The sequence below is a fragment of the Petaurus breviceps genome, unplaced genomic scaffold, assembly GCF_028583685.1.
Source record: "Petaurus breviceps papuanus isolate PSGF00001 unplaced genomic scaffold, PetGlider_PUasm1.0 90822, whole genome shotgun sequence".
Taxonomy (NCBI): domain Eukaryota; kingdom Metazoa; phylum Chordata; class Mammalia; order Diprotodontia; family Petauridae; genus Petaurus; species Petaurus breviceps.
Window position 1 is genome coordinate 7,171,054 of NW_027187351.1, and position 22,356 is coordinate 7,193,409.

Sequence of the window (22,356 nt, forward strand, 5' to 3'; positions counted from 1 at the left end):
ACACAGGAAGATGAGTCTTCCTGATTCCAGACCTGGCACTCTAGCCACTGCACCACCTAGCTGCCCACTTGATATATAGTAGTAGGTCCTTAATAAATGCTCTATGTATCATCTATCTTCTATCTCATCTACTTATCTCATTTTTGTCTCGTATATAATATATTTATCTCTTTCTCTATCCCCATATTTCTTTGAACTTTGGCTTCCTCATTGGTAAAATGGACACAATAATAGCTCCTAGTTTGTAGGATTGTTGTTAGTTTGTTTTTTATATTTATTTAGCATTTTATTTTTCCTAGTTATACACAAAAACAATTTTTAACATTTGCTTTTAAAACTTCGAATTTCAAATTCTCTCCCTTGTCCCCCACTTCAGTTGGGTGACCAGTTGACTAAAGTCTAAACATCATTTATTCCTTTTCAGCAATCATCCATGTGGACATAGTCTAAGTACATAGATCTAGTAGATCTACATAGATCTAGTCTTTCACTGTCAAGGGAGATGTTCCCTTAAACAAATGTCTTCTCTCTTCTGCTGCAATTCAAGCCCAGGAGTTGTTAGGTACACATTTTCAAATGGACACATTCATTAAAATCTTCTTCTCAGTTATCCAAGATGCACCTGACATAGGTAATTTTTGTAAGAGACTTGAGCAGTAACCTGGTATTTTATCTGTTTCTATATATATATAATGTCAGTATGTACATACATACATACATATATGCATGCACTACATATATAGACAAACATACACATAGAGAATATATATGTAATGTTAATATATACTTAATGTCTCTCCCTATATTAAAAAAATTTTAAAATAGTAACAATTACCTATATTTTGCTTCCACTCAACTACCCTCCTGTTAGGAAAAAAAACAATAAAAAACAAAAACCTCATCTGCCCTATATTTCCTATTACATTCTGGAAATATACATAAGGTAGGCTACTCCAGAAAATGTAGATTAAAAAAAAGAGTTTTTGAGTTTTCAGTTTAATTAACTCATTCATTTAAATTCATAGTACTTCATTTCCCATCTTTTATAAAGATGGGCATATAAATGGATACTGTTTAGATTAAGAGATAAAGAGAAATTTTTAACACATTAGAAAGAGCACTTGTTCTGGAGTCAGAAGACCTGGGTTTAATCATGCCTCTGACACTATCTTGGACAAGGGACTTACATTTCCTGGACCTCAATTTCCTCACTTGTAAAATGTGGAATTTGGACTGACTTCGGAGATCCCTTTTGGCTTTAGATCTCTGATGTGATGAATTTGAACATAGTATCCTAGGGGATCATGCTTTTATAGAATACCATTGATACCACACATCTCAAGAAATCCTTTTTTTCCCCTCAAGGACTTAACAGACAGGAGTAACACATCTTAACAACATGCCCAAGGGATCAAATGCTACAGGATTGCATAGGAATTTAGGGAAAAAAAATCAAATTATCAAAGTACTTGAATTGTCAGCTCTCCAAATATCAGATTGGTGTATAGGCTAGGGCTCCAACACTGTTAGTCCTAGGGTTCCCATATAGGAAACCCATTTCTGACTTAGATTAGAGGCAAGAAAAGAAAAAAAAATCTGCTAGACCTTGAAAATGCTTGCTCCTGTGGAGGATGGATTTAAATAACACTATGTCATCTTCTTCTCTAAGGAGAATAGCTCTGACTCAGGATGACAGAAACATCAGGAGGGATTAAAAGCATTGCTATTGTACAATAACTCACAATAATCACTCTACCTATCAGTTCACTTTATATTATTGTAAAAAGTCATCAGTATTCATTACAGTTGCTGTTAAGATCTATATTCATCTATTCATCCATCTCTTACCAACCCTTCCCCCTTAAAAGTTTTGCCTGATAAAGTCACATTTTTAGCTATGCCCTTCAAAAATCTTGAATTGCCAAAAAATTCACAAGCATTCAGTAGAGAGCTATGTGAATGTTGCAAAGCATAGAGCACCATTAGACTATAATATGTAATCGTTAATCACCACTAACATTCATCATCACTCTCCTCATCATTCACAGTCTTTGTTTACTCTCACTTACTGCACATGGTATTGCCAATAACTTTAACAAATACACTGACTTCTAAGGGAGGGGAAAAAAATCAACCAAAACAAAACAAAATAAAATGACAACAAAACCTTTTAATCATTTCTCTTTGGCAGTGGAGTACTATTCCTGAGCCACCACCCACTGAAACGGAAATGTTTTTTTTTTTTTTTTAAGAAGAAACTTCTGTCTGCCGATTTCTCTTTCATTCTATACTTATTTTGTTGTTGTTCAGTCACGTCCAATTCTTTGTAACCGTGTTTGGGGGTTTCTTGGCAAAGATTCTGGAGTGGTTTGCCATTTCCTTCTCTAGCTCATATTACAGATGAGGACACTGAGGCAAGCAGGGTTAAGTGACCTGCCTGGGGTCACATAGCTAAGTATATGAGGCTGGATTTGAACTCAGATCTGCCTGACTCCAGACCAGGTGCTCTATCCATTGTGCAACCTAGCTGCTCCACATTGATTGTATCTCTCTTAGAATATACAGGCAGAATTGTGCTTAGGTTAGTACATATGTAGAGGATAAGGCTTCAACTCCTGACTCTCTACTTATTATATGTATGGCTTTTTACAATCACTTTTCTAGGTCTCAGTTTAATCAACTATTAAATGTTTACTTAATGTTTATTATTAATTAATATATTAATTAATGTAATATATCCTATTATAATATATCAATCATATAACATATAAGTAATAATTAATATATTTTTAAGAAATGTTTATTAAATTAAAAGTTGGAATAGATAAACTGTAATGTTCCTTCAGACTATGATCAAGGGGTCTTTTGATGGACTTGTGCTTTCTCTCTCTCCCTCTTTTTTAGGTCACATTGCCTTCAAAGATTGATCTTCCAGAGTTTTTTATCTCCTCTTACAAGTGGCCTGGATGGACTCATGATCCATTGGATCAAAAAAACTGTGCTGCATCCTGGGCATTTTCCACTGCAAGTAATACTGTTACTCTAATTGTCTTCTCTATAATGACCAAGATTCCTTAGGGTATTCGAGCTAGACAAGACCTCAGAGATTACCTGGTCCAATCTTATTTTATAAATGGTGAAATGAAGACTGAGAGAAGTAATATAGTTAACTAGTAGCAGACTTTGAGCACAAACTCAGATCTTCTGACTCCTAATATTCCATTTGACTACAGTCAATGTTTAATAGAATTTAATTGTAATTTTTATTATTTTTAAAATTAAATAATGGCTATATCTTTAAAATTCCACATCAAGTTCAAGGTAATCTATCAGATTTGTATGCTTAAAATAATACTCCCATTCTGAGTTTAATTTTAAAAGAAAAAATAAATCAAACAAATGTGTTTTTCCTACCCTACCCCTCACTTTCTTTTTGGAGAGGCAAAATATAATAAACATACTGCTGATTGACTGAACAGGTTACTAAACCTTTAGACTTGGAAAACAACTCTACACACAGAATAACAGAGCACATGGTAGGTCTTATATTTATAAAATTTTAATGCTTATTTTTATACTTAGATGTGTCTCAATACTCAAGTCAAAATGACCTACTTGCTAAACTCTATTCATGAAATTTCTACCTCTTTGTCTTTGCAGAAGTTTCTCAATTCTGGAATGATCTCCTTCCCCTTTATCTCTTAGAACCCCTTTGGCTCAAATACCACTTCCTTCATATGACCTTTTCTAAATTCTTAGATTCCTCTTCTTTCTGGCAAATGACTTGCCAGACCACTGCACATTTTTTTCCCTTTGATATATTTGCATTTGTCCTATATTCAAATCTGGGAAGATGGAGTATCGTATCTCCCCACTAAAATATAATTTCTTCAGTGGTGGCAGGGGATATCTCACCTTTATCTTTGTATTTCTTACTCAGTGCATGGCACAAAGTAGAAAGGAAGGAGGGAATGAAAGGAAACATGCATTAATTAAGCATCTACCATGTTCTAGGCACTGTGATAAGCACTTTACAAATACTTCCTTTGATCCTCACAACTTGAAAGGTAGGTCCTATTTTACAGTTGAGGAAACAGAGATGTGGAGATATTAAATAACTTTTCCAAGGTCACTTAGCTAGTAAGTGTCTTAGGCCAGATCTGAACTCAGGCCTTCTTCTTCTGAAGTGCTGGAGGTGCTTGTTTGCTGAATAAATGATTATTAAGTTATTGTGAAGTATGAAGAAATAGAAATATGTAACTGAATATGGACTTGTGAAAAACGTGTATTTTGTCTTTCATATTAAAAAAACACATTTTGAAAATATATTCAGTGTACTTTAAGAAAAATGTTAAAAGAAATATACTAGAATTCATTCATTAGGTCTTGTATTCTTTTTAAGAAGTCTCCCTGAGAGACTAGACATGTCAACAAGTCAGTTATCAAACATTTATTAATTCCTTAGAATTTACCAGACCCTATGCTAAGCTCTGAGGATACAAAAAAAAGGCAAAAAAAGTCCTCACTACCAAAGAGTTTGAAGTCTAATGTATTACCCAAGGTGCTGCTGTTGTTCAAAGTGTTTCCAGAACTCTTTCTTTGTTGTTCTTTTAACAGTCAGTTGACAAGTTATGAATAAAAACATCTCATTTCTTCATTATTATATCATAGTTTTTTTTTTCTTTTTATTAGAAATCATATTACTCAACTGGACCACCCACCTGATTTGCTGGTCTTGTTTCCATATGCATTTTAGCTTTTTCCAAACAGTAAAGTCATCTTTAAAGTATGAGCTTTATTAGAATTATAACCAAAGAATGGACCCATAAACTCTGAAGACAATCTTAGGATCACAGATTTAGAGCTGGAAAGAACCTTAGAGGTCAAGTCTAATCCCAAATAGAGGTTTGAGTATTAGCAACATTACTGTAATTAGTCACTCTCAAGTGACTGCTTTTAAAGTCACATTACTGTTAATTCACCCTTTGGATTTGCAAAAAGGGCTCAGCCCTAAAAGTAATAGTATACTCTTCAAAGTCATAAAAATAGAAATGTTTGTCTCTGATACCATTCAATATTTCTGACACCCATCTGTTCCCTTTCAGGGATACTCTTTGGGAACATCACATTCACACCATCTACCATTTGCCTATGGCTTCATAGAACTAATTGTTGTCTTATGTTCTGTACCATTTCCTACCTTCCTTATCTTCTCTCTCTTATCATGTTTTTCTGTCTGGTGTCCTTTCCATGCTTTTTGATGATAGATGAATATCTTTACTTGAGATGATTCCAACAAATATGTCAGGTGCCTTTACACTACATTTTACTATACTGCATTGTATTGAGGATAGGTACTAGATTTATTATTTCATTGATATAGAGAATTCTTAAATGTGGAAATGCCCTCTTTCAAAGCAAACTGGTATTGCCTCTGCAACCTGACAACTGTAGAAGGGTAGGTTGAGTACTGAGACGTTAAACGAGTTTACCATGGTCATATAGTTTGTAGGTTCCAGAGGTGGTATTTGAACCCAGATCTTTCCAGGTCTAAGACCAGTTATTTATCTACAATATACCACACTATTTTTGCATTATACTATGTCATATTATAATAATATATCATATGATATAATTACAAATGTATATATATTACATTTATAGCTAGTATTTAAACACATCTAGCATGTACATGCCACTTTAAGGTTTGCAATGCACTGTACCTATATTAACTTATTTGATTCTCACAACAACTCTATGAGGTAAGTCCTATTATTATCTTTATTTTACAGATGAGGAAACTGAGGCACAGACATATTAAAATGACTTGACCAGGGTCACTGAACTAGTAAGTGTCTGTCTGAGGCAGGATATCAGATTACAATAAGAATACAATTTTTATTTTCTATAAAGATTTAGATAACTAAGTAATTCAATAGTAGTCAAAATAAATTAGAAAAATGATTGAGAAAAATGGAGAAGTGAAGGACAAAAGGAGAGTTTTCAGAAAAGATGACAAGAAAGTGTCTAGTTACAAGGATGAAACCAAATTCAGTCTGAATGACAGAAGCTTGAACAGTGAAGGTTTTCACAAGACTGAGCGAGCAGCATAGGGCAAACTTTTAGACAGCAACTAATACATAGAGATAACAAGCAAATGTGCCCCATGGGTAATGCTCAATAAAGCTTTTAAAACAGGAGATGAAAACAACTTCAAATGAATTGAGTCATTCTTCTCTTCTCTGATCTTTTTCTAAATATTACATGTAAATTTGAGCTAATTACTCTTTGAGATTTAGAAATATCTGGGTAAGTAATGGAGTATATATTGTAAAAATATGAGTGGTTTTAAAAAGCAAAACAAAACTAAACAAAGAGGAACAATAGAAAACCCCTCTACTTCAATTGTATTTCACTGAAAAGAATTAAATTTTAGACTAAATAAGGAATAATTTAAAGTCATAAAAAAATCCTTGTTGATTCTGAACCCTTGTACTGAAACTTGCTTACAAGGCAATGAGGTATTTTAAATGAGATACTTTAAAATTGGATTTTAAATTGAATGGGGAGTTACTAGAATATAAGAATAATGGTGGTACTTTGTATGCTGTTTTATACCCATGTGACCTCAGACAAATCCCAGTGAAAAGAATTGAGGAGCCTATTAACTAAAAAAACATGCTTTAGGTAGTATAATGTTTTTAAATGGAGATTCTTCTAACATAAGCATTTTGAGGAGACTGACTATAAAAGGCAATTCTGAACAACAGAAATTTATAACCCCATTGAGAGGATGAGAAAGGAAAGTTCCAAAAGGCAAATCTTAGAGTGAACAAAGGGCAGTTAGAGGAAGAGTAATGGTCTGGTAAAAAAAAATACATACATATTCATATAGAACTCAGAATTCAGTTGAAACCCCAACTCTGTTGCTTATTACTATTTTTGTGAACCTGAGAAAGTCACAACCTCTCTGGGTTTCAGTTTCCTCAATTATAAAGTGAAGAGGTCGGACTAAATGATCTTGAGTATCCCTTCTGAATCAATAGCTCTAAATCTATGATCTTAAATAACAATAAATTCTCAAGAGAATCATTTGAGAGTGACCCTTATATTAATTTTCTATTTTTTTTGGGGGGGGAGGCATTCTATTTATATATTTTATCTTTTTTTAATATCACAGTCATTCCTGATATACTCTTAGGATAAGAGATTCAGAGCTGGAACTCATCATTGAACAGATGAAGAAAGTTAGTTTCAAATCAAGTGACTTACCTGGGTCACACAGTGACAAGATTTTAACTCAGATCTTCCTAGCTCCAAGTCCAGCATTCTATGTAGAATGCCACACTACCCCATCTCCTCTTTCTCCTCCACCTCCCCATTCCCTGAATTTACTCCTGTAATGAAGAAAAACAGTTTGAAGAACTAATCAACATGCCAATGGTGCTTCTAATTATATGTAACATTTTGTGCACGTAGACCCCACCTCTCTACTTAGATGAGTATAGCCTGTATCATCATCAATCAATCCCCTAGGAACAAGATTTTATGTGAGATCAGATGCTGTTCAGTGTTATTTTAATTCACATTATCATAGTTTTGTATATTTTCATCCCTTCTGATTATTTCATTCTATTCAGTTTATACGTTTCTTTCACATTTCTCTGAATTCCTTCTATTAATAATTTTTTAGAGAACAATAATTTTCTGTTGTATTTCAATAACACAGCTTATTCAGTCATTTCTCAGTCAACTGAAGCCCATTCTGTTTCCAGGTTTTTGCTATTATAAAATTCTCTGCTACGAAAATTTGGGTATATATGAGGACTTCATGTTTTTGATCGTTTTCCTGTCAAGTTTCAGTTGATGCTATAATTCTCAGATATATTTATATGGAGTTTGATTGGGGCACCTAATATTTCTAGGTCTTTACTATTAACATAGTTCTGTAAAAATCATAAGAATTATATGTAGCATTATTATTGTTACATAATATATAACATACATGTTATCTAATATATAACTCTATCTCTATCTATCTCGCTATGACATTATTTGGCACTAGGAAAGGAAGGTGGGATAATATATTAATATAATCTTTAGGCTTCTTATGTGGATTTTAGTGACAGGATGATCTCTATGTCTACAGATAACAGTGGAAGGTGATATGTTTCAAACACATCATTAAAAAAACTAATATGTTAGTAAGAAATGACAAATACTGTAAAAGGTCACTGAAGTATGCTGTGGAATATCTCTTCACAGCAGCCTTTAAATACCATCTGCAGTCAATACACCTATCTTGTAGGGGGTCTGTCCTATCTTGGATATAGTTATTTCTAGTTGAAAGAAATTGACATATTTAATTACATTTTAATAGGTTGGAAAGATAGTGGGTAAGATATGCACTATAAATATGAATCAAAATATTCTATTTTAATGAGTCAATACTTTCCTTCAACCAGGTGTGGCAGCTGATCGAATAGCAATTCAGTCCAATGGTCACTACACAGACAATCTATCCCCTCAGAATTTGATCTCTTGCTGTGTCAAGAATCGTCATGGATGCAAAGGAGGGAGCATTGACAAAGCTTGGTGGTACCTGAGAAAACGTGGGTAAATAGCAGCCCAAAATGTATTTGCAGGCTTCTTATGGGAACTATTCAGAGCTAGAATTAACAATCAAATATTGAAAAGTGTATTTGATTATTGTGTGTAAATCTACAAAGACAGGGACCTGATTTAACCTCTATATCTATCTACCTCATTGCCCAAAACAATGGTCTGCTTTTAATAGACATTGAATCATAATGTAAAACTTTTACATAGCACTTTACTATTTACAAAGCACATTGAGTATATTGTCAAATCTGATCCTTACAACAGTTCTATGAGGTGGGTACCATAGACATCTCTCTACTGATAAAAACAAACAAAAAATGAAGAGGAGAGGTTGAATGACTTGCCCATTGTCATAGCAACACTTAGAGCAACATTTAGACTCTCTTCTCTCCTAATTCCAAGCCTAGAGTATTTTCAACTGTACCATGTTATCTCAGTAGCAGAAAGACAGTGTAGGGAAATTTTATTGAATTGAACTAAATTGCATTAACATGATGAATAACTTATTACATGAAATTGTTTGCTATCCTTTGATATTTATCAACATTTTGCTATACTATAATCATACCATTTGAAGAATTCATTCATTCCTAGTCCAAGTCATGGCAATTCTATTTTTTTAATACCTAAAGAAAGGTTTTTAAGTGGCTTGAGGACTTATGAGGAATGTTAAGTATTCCTTATCTTTAAAAAGAAAATGCCACAAAAATCTTGGCCAGCTTCATTTAGGTATCTGGAAAGTTAGTAGACTAGTTAAGTAAACTCCATTTGGATATGCCTTAAAAAGTACTGTTTTTTTATGATAATCCACACATATTGACTGATTGCATATCATCCTACTAATAAGCTTCTGTAGATTTATAATAGAAATCTATCTATTAATCCATCAAAAACATTTATTATTCACCTACTATATGCTAGGACCTCTGCTAAGACAAAAATGAAAATTAAGTGAACTTAAATTCTGGCAGGGAGGATGACATGTACATATGAGTATCCATAGAAAATAGACATAAGTTTAGTTTAGGGAGGTAGGGTCACAGAGTTTGTGGACATTGGAAATGTCTTTGTTTGGAGAGTAGAATTTGAACTAAATTTTTAGGGAAGTGAAGAATTCTAAGAAACTGAGGTGACAAGGGAGGACAAGGATGGTACAAAAGCACAGAGAATAGGAGATGGAGTGCAATGTGTGAGAAACCCCAGGAAGGTCCCTTGATAGACAGAAAATGAATAAAGGGTTTCTGAGAGAATATATAAGAGATAAAGAGGGAAGATTCCTTGGCTGGAAGATTGTCATTGGAATGCTAATATAAACTACACTCAAATGCTACCTTGTATGTCTTTTCTTATTCTCTCAGTTGTTTTGCTCTCCCTACTCCCTCGATTTCCTTTGCATTTTCTTTTTATATACTTAGTATGTGAGTCTTCCACTTTGTAAAGGAGCATTTTGGTTACTAGAATGTGTAGAAAAAAATAACTTTTGTGCACAAAAAAGCCTCCCAAACTGGAGAAAATCACATGTGAACAAATACAGTTTTTCTGTTAAAATTTGGGGAAAATATGGTCTGTTAGGAAGACCAGATAGACCATTGCACCTCAGACTTGAAGGACTTGTTAAAGATCAGAGAAATAACTGAGGCTGTAGGGCATTGTGGTCCCTTGGATCATTTTTATTTGCCTGTTGTTAGAATTTGAAAAGTTAAAATTAACAAAATTGGTAAATGAAATAATTATGTGGAGATTGTGGGAGGATTAAATTAGCATTGTTGTGTTCATAACTGCCAGAAAGGGGAATTTCAGGAGGAGGGTTCAATTTGGCCCTGAGGCATTGAGAACAGTGGAAAAGGCAATTATGATGTAACTACCTAAAGAAACCAGTGGGAAAGTCTGCTAACATGAAGGATTCCATTGTTGGGAAGCTGCTTGTAGGATGGAGAATGGTTGGAAGCTCATCTTAAGAGAACTGACCTCTTCTTCAGTCAAACCACTATCTATAGCTAGAGAGAGGTTTGTTGGCTCTCCACCACCACATCTGGTTTGAGAGGGAGAAACAGGAGAGCGAAGAGAATTGCTACTGCTTCTTGATTGTAAAAAGCGATTTGAATCTGATTGGACAGCACAGAATTCTGCTGAGTGAAGATCTATCTGGGCATCTAGTCCAATCCATCTGGTCCAATAAGGAAAATGAGGCCCAAGGAATTTATGTTACTTATCCAAAGTTATGCAGGGTAGTACTGGACTATAAACAAGTGCTGGGCACATAAACAGGTCTAAGAATTAATCAATCGATCAATTAATCAGTATGTAAGCATTTATTAATTGTTACAAAGTGGTAACCTGAGGAAAAAAGAAAAATCTCTTCAAGATGCTCCTATTCTAATGAAGGACACAATCCACCCAGAGATATTGTACACATTTATACACAAACACACATATTTGAGTGTATATATGCACACACACACACACACACACACACACAACATTCTGTAGAAAGTAGCCTGTGAGATAAATCAGAAGGAAGCCAAGGATTCTAAGAGGTCAAGATGGAGTGAAAGCACTCAAGGGATGGGGATCATTCTGTACAAAGGCACAGAGTCTACATTTTTATTACATCACTGAATGCAAATATCTAGTCCAGATGCCTCAGTTTCTTCCCTGCAAGTGTACCTGACCTTAATATTTTGAATTGAGAGGATTTGTGACTGCTCTTATGTTGATAAAACAGTGTGAGATTTCTATATCATGTATTTTTATATCACCTAATATCTTCTATTCAGAGAGGCATTCCTATTTTTTTTCAAAATTATCTTTATATATTTTGTTAAATATTTCCCAATTACTTGTAAAATTGTTTATAACAATCTTTTTTTTTATTTCAGTTGCACACTCTCTCTGTCCCTCCTGGTCCTCCTACTTCCTTGAGAAGGGAAGCCATTTGATTTCAGTTATACATATGAGGTCATGCAAAGCATGTTTCCATATTAGTCATGTTACAAAAGAAAACAAACAAAATAGGACAATAAAGATTTTTTTAAAGTATGCCTCCATCTGCATTCATAGATAGTTCATCAGGTCTCTCTCTGGAGGTAGATAGCATTTTTCATTATGGGTCTCTTGGAATTGTCTTGGATCATTATCTTGATCAGAGTAGCTTAGTTCTTCACAATTGATCCTTACAATACTACTGTGACTAGGTACAATGTTCTTCTGCATCTGTTAGCTTTCATGGAAATTATTCCAGCTTTTTCTGAAACCATCCACCTCATCCTTTTTATAGCACAATAGTATTCCACAGTAATCATATACCATAATTTGTTCAGCCATTCCCCAATTGATGGGCACTCCTTCAATTTCTAATTCTTTGCCACCACAAAAAGAACTACTATAATTATTTTTGTATGTTCTTTTCATTTTTTTCATCTCTCTGGGATACAGATCTAATATAGTATTTCTGGGCAAAGGTTATGTGCAGTTTTATAGTCCTTTGGGCATAGTTCCAAATTGTTCTCCAGAATGATTGGACTAGTTCACAATTCCACCAACAGTGCTAGGTGTTCCATTTTTTCTATATCCCCTCCAGCATTTATCATTTTCCTTCCCTGTCATGTTAGTCTACCTGTAGTTTGATAAGAGAGGTTGTATCTCAGAGTTTTGATTTGCATTTTTCTAACTGGTAGTTATTTAGAGCATTTTTTTTCCATGTGACTACTGATAGCCTTGATTTCTGCTTCTAAACACTTTCTGTACATATCCTTTGATCGTTTATTACCAGGGAATGTCTCTTATTTTGGTAAACTTGGCTCAAATCCATTTATATTTGACAAATGAGGCCTTTATAAGAGATACTTGTTGTAAAACAAAAACAAAAACACTTTCCTGCTTTCCTTGTAATCTTGGTTGCATTACTTTTCTTTATGAAAAAGCTTTTTAATTTCATGTAATCATAATAGTACATTTTACTTCCCATAATCCTTTCTATCTCTTGTTTCATCATAAATACTTCACTTATGCATAGATCTGACAAGTGTATATCCCCCAATACTCCCCTAATTTCATCATGGTATCACCTTTTATATTCAAATTATTTATCCATTTTGATCTCATCTTGGTATACAGTGTGAGGTGTTGGTCTACGTCTAGTTTCTGCCAAATTGCTTTCTAGTTTACCCAGCAATTTTTATAAAATGCTGAGTTTTTACCCTGAAAGCTTTGATCTTTGAGCTTATAAAGCATTAGATTACTATGGCCATTTACTACTGTTAATTATATGCCTAATCTATTTCACTGATCCACCACTCTATTTGTTAGGCAGTCCCACATTGTTTTGATGATTACTGCTTTGCTATATACTTTGAAATCTGGTACTGCTAGGCTGCCTTCCTTAATATTATTTTTTTTATTGATTCCTTTGACACTCTTGGCCTTTTATTCTTCCAGATCAATTTTGTTACCACTTTTTCTAGTTCTATAAAATTTTTTTTAGGCAATTTGATTGGTAAGGCACTGAATAAGTAAATCATGTCAGGCAAAATTACCATTTTTATTACATTACCTTGACCTACCTGTAAGACATTTTATTTCTCCAGTTGTTTAGATCTATATTTATGTGAAAAGTGCTCTGTAATTGCATTCATACGATCCCTTGGTTTACCCTAGCAGGTAGACTCCCAAGTATTTTATATTGTCTATAGTTATTTTAAATATAATTTTTCTTTCCATCTTTTCCTGCTGGATTTTGCTGGTAATATATAGAAATGCTGATAATTTATGCATGTTTATTTTATATCTTTCAACTTTGCTGAAGTTGTTAATTATTTCAACCAGTTCTTTTAGTTGATTCTCTAAGTTTACCATCATATCATTAAAAAGTATCATAGTTTTGTTTCTTCATTATCTATTTTTTAAATTTCTTCTTTTTTTGGTCTTATTGACATATTTAGCACAATAGTTTGGGCACACACATACACATGTACATATGTGTGTATGTGTGTGTATATATGTATATTACATATATATGATATTATTTCTAATACAATATTGAATAATAGTGGTAATAAGGGGAATCCTTGCTTCACTCCTGATCTTATTGGGAAGGCTTCAGTTTTATTCCTGTTAAAGGTTTTGCTTTTGGTTTTAGACAGATGGTATTTATAAATTTAAGAAAAGCTCCACTGATTTATATGCTTTCTAATGTTTTTAATAGGAATGGGTATTGCATTTTGTCAAAGGCTTTTTCTGTATCTATTGAGATAATTGTATAATTTTAGTTGTTATTGCTATCAATATGATCAATTATGGTGATAGTATTCCTAATATTAAACTAGCTCTTCATTTCTGGCATTAATCCTACCTGGTCACAGTGCATGATCTTTGTGATATATTGCTGTGATCTCCTTGCTATTATTTTATTTAAAATCTTTGCATTTATATTCATTAAGGAAATTGGTCTATAATTTTCTTTCTCTATTTTACCATCAGACATCAAGAAATAAACAAAACTTTTATGACACAAATATGGTGCTGATACCTAAACTGGAAAGACCCCAAACAGAGAAAGATATATGTACTCTCCCTGATTTAGACATCTAAACCATATTTGTATCATGAAAGGAATTTGGTAGGACTTCTTTACTTATTTTTTTTTTCAAATAGTTTATAAGGTATTGGAATTAAATGTTTCTTAAATATTTGGTAAAATTCACTTGTGAAGCCATCTGGTCCTGGGGTTATTTTTCTTAGGTAGCTCATTGATGATCTGTTCAATTTTTTTTTTCTAAGATAAGGTTATTTAAGCATTCTACTTACTCTTCTGTTAATCTGGCTGGTTTATTCATTCATTCATCTATCTGTCTATCCATTTGTTTATTTTAAGTACACATCCATTACAGTTAGATTGTTAAATTGGCATAATTTTGGCAAATTAGTTCCATATAATTGCTTAATTTCATCTTCATTTGTGGTACATTCCCCCTTTTTATTTTTATACTAGTAATTTGTTTTTTTTTCTTTCTTTTTAAAATCAAGTTAACCAATGGTTTATCTAGATTCATTCCTTACAAGAAAGGGAACTAAAGAAGAGTGGGGGGGAAGGAATCAGAAAAATTAACCACTGAATCCATCAAGTTTGACAATATTTTGGGAGGTTACACTGCCCATAGTTCCCCATTTTGGAAAAGAGATTAATTGTTATAGTTCTTTGGCATGAAGCTTAGTCATTACACTTAAAAATCATTAAATTTTTATTTCTGTTGTTTTACTTTTGACTTATATTGCTATAATCATTTTGTGTATTGATTTCCTGGTTCTACTTACTTCACTTTAGATGAAGGTTTAAAGGTAATCTTTGTGAATGTAATTATAGTCTGATAAAGTATTATAATGACCAGGAGGATCAAACAATCAATCAGACAGGGTTGTACTTACATTACATTAAAAGTTTATTTTTTTAAATAAGATTTCAGGAGATATATTTAGTATCAAATCTCTTGACCTTATAGTCATTTTGGCTTTCAGGGAATTTTTATTAGTGTGCTATAGGATAAAATTTGTGCTAAAGCATACACTCATATACTGAAATAGTAGGCAGCTAGGTGCTATGGTATATTCAGTGCTGGACCTATAGTCAAGAAGACCCAGGACAAAATCCACAATTACTAACTTTGTGACTGGGGACAAGTAATTTAATTTCTCTTTGCCTCGGTTGCCTTATCTATAAAATTGTAATAATGATATCTACTTTCTAGGCTTGTTAAAAGGATCAAATGAGAAATAGCATTTGTAAATCATTTTGCAAACCTTTAGGAGCTATAAGAATACCAAATATTATTGATTGGATCTGTAATCTTATTAATGTAGGTGTTCCCTCTAAAAATGCAGACTGAAACACATCTCTTTCTGACCATGTGACTCTTGTCCATGGCCTACCATATATTCACCACAAGCACCTATGAAGTAGCAGATAAAGAATTGAAACCTATGTCAGATACGCTACTTTTATCATAAAATTCACTTAGTTATAGAACATAAACAACTCTGATTGCTACTCAATCACAAATTTTATTTCTCTCTTAGGACAAAGGAGGAAGAGAAAAAGTAAGTCGGGGAAAAAGAATATATATTGGGACTAAGGTTAAAGAAATTTATACTGTGCAGGAGAGAGGAACAAGGAAAAAGTTAAGTTATATTATTTCCTGTGAAATTTCCTCTCAGATGGAATCTCAATAGTATTGCCAAAGATTATGACATCTTGTGTGAGAAACTGAAGGTGATGAGGACACAGATGGTGTTTTCTTTAAGGCTGTCCATGAAGGCAAGGGATGCAGAAGAGAAAAACTGATTTGGGAAACTCATAGCTGGCTAAGATAATTTTTGAGAATGTGATTTGTATTTCTTGGTCAGAGCTTAAAATATAGGAATCACAGGCTTCTAGTCAGAGTTGGAACATACCTAACAAAGACTGGTAAGCATATATTTGCCTGTTGTTATGCAAGTCAAATCCAAAGCCAAAATAAAAAGTTCGAGGGAAGGAGAAAACTGCCTACATATTATACCTACTACTGTAAATGTACTAGAAAGTAGCTGCAATGAATAAGAGAACCAGTTTTGAGATACTCACAAGTTTACTAGAAACAAACATCAAGAAAGTTAAACAGTAGTAAATTTCATGACCTCAAATATCTATACACAAATGTCTAAGCTAGGCAACAAACAGGAGGAATTAGCATTCTAAAGGACACAGTCAACTTTGACCTCTATTGGCACCGTGGAGGTTTTGTGGAATGAGTTTCCTGACCAGAATATGGCTTTGATAGCTATACAGTGTTTTAAAAAAATAAGACAGGGAAAGGGGTGAAGGTTTAGCATTCATTTGGGTTTTGGTCAATGGAGAGGAAAATAGGAATGATTTTGTCATTGGATTCTGGACTATGGACCCTGAACAGAAAGAAGAAATTTATGAGGAATTCAGAAAACAGATGGCAAGGCTAGCACAGAGGCATGATATAGTCATGATGTGGAACTTCAATTATTCAGACACCTACTGGAATTCTCTCCCATAAAAGAAGAGCAGGTAACAACTTAATGGCAGCTCTTAATGATAATTTTATCTGTCAAGACGTGGAGAAAAAAAAAGTGAGATGATTTTATTTTTTATCTAATTCTCCATAACAGCAAACAACTGGTCCCTGAGGGTAGAAATTAGAATATTGATCTCATAAAGGAGAGAAGTATTGGGAAAAATCTGCCATGAGATCTATAATTTGGAAAAGTAGACTCTAAAAAGATAAGGATAAGGATAGGATCTCAAAGACTAATATTATACAGGTGAAAGCAATCCAAGAGAGATGGGAAGTTATTAAGAAGGAAATTCTGAGGACATTACAGAAAAAAATTCAACAGGAGAAAAAAAATGGAAATTGTTCACAGGCCAATGTAGATTCTCAGATAATCAACTTAGATTAAAAAAAAAAAGATAGTGAATGGTAGTAGATGGAATCAAGGGAAGGTAACAGAGGAGGAATAGAAAAGCATGATTTCATCCCATAAAAATAATGCCAGTAGTGTCAAAGCTCAGAATAAATAGAGGCTGCCAAGGAAAACTAAGAACACACATAAAAGAGGTTTTTGTTGTTGTTGTTGTTTAGTTATATTGGGGAAAAGAGGATCCAAGGAGAGAGAGGACCCCTTCTCAAAATGAATGGAGCAAAGATAACTGACAATGAGAGAGCTTCCTTTTATTTTGTTTCTCTTTTCTTTGCTAGGGAGTACCTTAAGACTAGAGGATAGTTGTTGTGCAGTCGTTTTTCAATCATGTCTGACTCTTCATGGACCCATTTGGGGTTTTCTTGGCAAAGATACTGGAAGTGTTTGCCAATTCCTTCTCCAACTCATTTTATAGATGAGGCAAATATAATTGAGGCAAACAGGATTAAGTGACTTGCCCAGAGTCACACACTTAGTGAGTATCTGAGGCTGGATATGAACTTAGGAAGATCAGTCTTGACTAGGCTCTGTACTCTATCCACTACAACAACTAGCTGCCCAGAGACCAGAGGAAAGAGTGTGAAAAATAGACTGTGCCTTTTTCAAGTAAAGAAATAATAAAAGAATACCTAGCTTCCTTTGAAAAATTCAAATCACCTGGCCCAGGTGAACTACAACTTCAGGTTCTGATCCATATGACTTCTGACCCACTGCTATTCATATGTGAAAGATCCTAGAGAAAGGAAGAGATGATTAGAGAAGGGCAAAGGTGTTGATTTTCACCTACACACAAAAGGCAAGAAATTGGAGCCTGAAAAGTATGTGGCAATAAGTGTTATTTAGATTTCTGGCTATATTTTAGAAAAGACTATTGCAGAGATGGCTATAGAGATCATTTAGAAAAGGAAGTTTTGATCATAATAAGTAAGCATGGCATCATCAAGAGCAGGTAATGACTGAATGAATTTATTTCTGTTTTTGACTAGGTTACTCAACTGTTAGATTAAGGGAATGCCATAAATACAATTTTACCCAGTTCATAATAGGGAACACAAAGTTCCTACTTTGTGCCAGGAACTGTGTTAAGTGCTTTACAAATATTATCTCATTTCTTCTCAACAACCCTGGGAGATAGGTGCTGTTATTATCCGTATTTTTCAGTTAAGGAAACTAAGACAAACAATAGGTTAAGCGAATTGCAGAGTCACAGCTACTGTCTGAAACCCTATTTAAACTTAGGTCTTCCTGACTCCAAGGTGGCACTCTGTCTATAGTATCACCTAACCTACTAAATCATTCAATAAAGAATGTCATGTTATTTTTGTGGAAAAGGAGCCTTGACCTACATGATAGTACATTTATAACTGGTTTAGGACTATCCTCAAAGAGTAATCATTAAATGGTGGCTCCATGTCATCTAGGAAGGAAGTCTCCATCAGCATGCCTTGTCTTTCCTTACTATTTAACATTTTTATTGTTAACTTGGGGAAAAAAATAGATCACTTAACTTGTCAAAATTGCATTTGACATAAACATGGGAAAGATAAATGACATAGATAATCAAGTCCATGTACAAAAAAAAATCTTGATAGGCTGGCATCTAATAAAAATAATTTTAATAGGGGTAATTATTGTCCATACACTTGTGCTCAGAAAAATGGCTTCAGATGTACAAGATAGCAAGGCATAGTTAGATAGCAATCTAGGGGTTATAGATGGTGAATCAGAAATGGCAAGCACAAAAGCTGATGTTTTCTTGGGTTTCATTAAGAGGAATAAGAAGATAGTCCCATTGCACTTTGTTCTGGTCAGAATCCATCTAGAGTATTATGTTCAGCTCTTCATGTCAACATTTACGAGTGACATTAATAAGCTGAAGAGAGGTTACAGGTCAGCAACTAGGATGACAAAAGACCTTATGAATCCATGATATATGAGAATTGTTGAAGAATTTGAGGAAGTCTAGAAAAGAGATGACTCAGAGGTAACAGTTATTTTAAAGTACTGGAATAATTAATTAGCTTTATTTTGTTCAACTTCAGCAAGCCAAGGAGCAGTGGATGGAAGTCGAAAAATGGCAGATTTAGACTTGATGTCAGAAAACACCAAAAGCTTCTTGACTGACCTGTCCAAAAGTGGAATGAGCTGCCTTTGGGGGTTGTTACTTCCTCCTCATTAAAGATTGTCAAGTAGAGTATGGATGACCACTTGCTGAGTACCTTCTTCTCTTGTTTATTTTTAAAGTTGTTAGCCACTAAGATCCCTTCAAACTCTAAAATTCTGTGATTCTTTTCCTAACAATGTCCTTTCATTCCTGTTTTCTTTTTTGGATCTCTAGTGCCTTACACAGAGCCTGCCAGAGAATAGGCACTTAATAAGTGCTTATCAGCTGTTTGACTGATCCCCTTCCTTTCAGTATCTTGTCCCACAAGGACGATGTTATGGAGATGGCTCATTGGTGTCCCATCAGGACTCGTTTTCCCTTTTTGTCTCCTCTCTCCTCCTGGTCCCTCTCCTTCCCTCCTCTCCTTTTTCCTTACCTTCATTTCCTTCTCTCCTCTCCTCTCTCCCTCCCATCTCCTCATCTTTCCTCCCTCTTCCTTTTTCTTTCTTCTTTTCCTCTTCCCCAGCCAACTACTATTTCCTTTATTCTTCTTTTCCCCTCATTTTTATCCCTCCTCCATTTATGTCATCTTTCAAGGAAGACTGAAACAAATATTTATCAAAGAACTACTATGTCCCAGACACTATACTAGGTGCTTTGTAAATATTATCTCATTTGATATTTATCAACAGAATTGGAGGCCATGTGTTCATTTTCATTTTTAATAATGGTAAAGTGACAAAAGTGGGTTGTCCTGCTCCTTAGGCACGTGCATGGTCGAGTGTTTCCGGTTTCTAACTTGATGGATAATCTGCTGAACAGCTACCGTGTTCAATTTGGAAGGAGCAAGGACTTGTTTTTAAATGATGTAGGCAAGATCACAAGTGGCATTATTGTAAGTCTTTTCATCTTTCCCTGAAGATTATGAGTCAGCTAATGACTAACCTAGCCTGTATGTTCTATGTGGAGGGTTAGGTGTGTGGGGAGATATTTTCAGAGATGGCAATGTCTCTGTGGCTTTTTATTTTATTTTTAAAAATCACATCATCTATGTCTTATTGGTACTGAGGACATCAGTGCCATATGAGTCTATATATGACTTTCTGCATTAGCAGGGATCATGATGATGTCGCTATTTTGTCGTTGTTGTTGTTCAGTCATTTCAGAAATGTCCGATTCTTTGGGGTTTTCTTGGCAAGGATGCAGAAGTGGTTTGTCATTTCCTTCCTGACTCCAGGCCTGGCACTCTATCTACTGTGCCACCTAACTACCTGTGTCCTATGGTAAAAATTAAAGTGCTTACCTAAGTTGCTACCAACTGTTATCTCACAAGTATCAAAAACACAATTAAGGAAAACTTTTTTTGAACTCACAGACATCATTTGTTCTTTTGGTTTCAAATTCTCCCCTATTCTGTTTGATTATTTTTATTTTGAAAATACTCTGATTTAGAAAATTCATATCAAGCAGTTTGGCAGTACAGTTAATTGTTTGACTTGGAGTCAGGAAATAACTGAATTCAAATCCAGCCTCAAATAATTCTTGTGTAACCCTTGATAAGTTACTTAACTTCTGTTGTCCTCACTTTCCTCATTCATAAAATGGAGAGATATATTTTATTCCCCAGGGTTATTGTGACCATCAAATGAGGTAATATTTATAAAGCGCTTTGCAAATGATAAAACATTATATAAATGGTTACTATTGTTAAAATAGTTTATCACCATTTTATCATCATTATTTATTCATTTAGATTATCTCTAACTAGACACTCCAAATTCATTCTGTTTACTCTCATCGGTCTCTGGACAGTATATTACAGGAAAGTCAAGATCACTTCTTTGAATGCTGGGTAATATCTGGCTTTGTATTATTTGATAAATTTTCCTTTCTAATATGTATATTAGTGTTGTGATATTTCACATAGTATTATGAACTTTAAAAATAACCTTTAACAATTTAATTCTCATGAGATCTCTGTAACATGATAAAATATTGAAATAGCTTAATTTTAGAGATTACAAAATTTATCAAAATATTCTTTTGATGAATAATCTAATTTGTCATCTCTTTCATAATCAAATTTTCTTCTTCCAGGAGTGGCTAGGTGGCAGAGTAAATAGAGCACAGGCCCTGGAGTCAGGAGGACCTGAGTTCAAATTTGGCCTCAGACACAACACAAAAAACTAGCCAGGTGACCTTGGGCAAGTCGCTTAAAGCCATTTACCCTTCCCCCAAAAAAGCAAAAAATAAAATTTTTTTCTTCTTCAATATAATTACATGTTCAGACAGTTAATTAACATTTTAGTGTCTGCTGTTAGGTGCTATGCTAGGCACAAAGGATACAAAAAAAGGGCAAAAAGCAAGCAAACAAAAAAAAAGAATCCTTTCTTTCAAGTTCATAGTCTAATGAAGGGGACAGCATCTAAATAACTCTGGACAAACAAAACAAATAAATTGAGGACAATCTCAGAGGAAAGAAAAAAAATATAAGAATAAGATTATATAATCTTATTATATAATTATTATATTATATATGATTATATGATATAATCCCTAAGATTAAGGAAGGACTAAAAAGACTTTTTGCAGAAGATGGGACTTTACCTGAGACAAGGAAGTCAGGGAAGCCAGAAGGTGACCATGGGAAGGGAGAGGATTGCAGGCATGCAGTACTGTCAGTGATAATGCCTAGATTTGAGAGATGGGGGATCAATTATGTACAAAGAATAGACAGGAGACCAGGATCACTGACCACAGTATGTGGAGAGAAGTAAAACACAAGAAAGGTAGAAAAAGGCAGTTATGAAGGGATTTGATTATCAACATAGGATTTTATACTTGATACTGGAGGTGAAGGGAGGCAATGGAGTTGATTGAATGGGGTAATCATTTGATAGGTGTATGGATTGGTGTAGGGAGAAATTTAAGGCAGTGAGATCAACTGGCAGGCAACTGCAATAAACCAGAAATGAAGTGATGAGGCTTCTAACAGGTGTCACCATCAGATAAGAGAGAAAAAAATATATATATGCATACATCTATCTATATATGTGTTTATATATACTGTGTATCTATCTGTCTGGTCTATGTCTGTCTGTCTATCTATCTATCTATCTATCTATCTATCTATCTATCTATCTATCTAT

At 34.1% G+C, this 22,356-nt stretch overlaps 1 protein-coding gene across 2 annotated transcripts in view; it reads left to right on the forward strand.

The window, feature by feature from the left end:
• The window catches only part of TINAG (tubulointerstitial nephritis antigen), a 213,661-nt gene that overhangs the window by 66,909 nt on the left and 124,396 nt on the right, over positions 1-22,356 (forward strand). For both annotated transcript variants that reach the window (XM_069070639.1, XM_069070640.1), the window contains exons 5-6: positions 2,905-3,028; positions 8,466-8,616. In XM_069070639.1, coding sequence (XP_068926740.1) covers positions 2,905-3,028; positions 8,466-8,616 — 275 coding nt within the window. The remainder of the gene's footprint in view (positions 1-2,904; positions 3,029-8,465; positions 8,617-22,356) is intronic.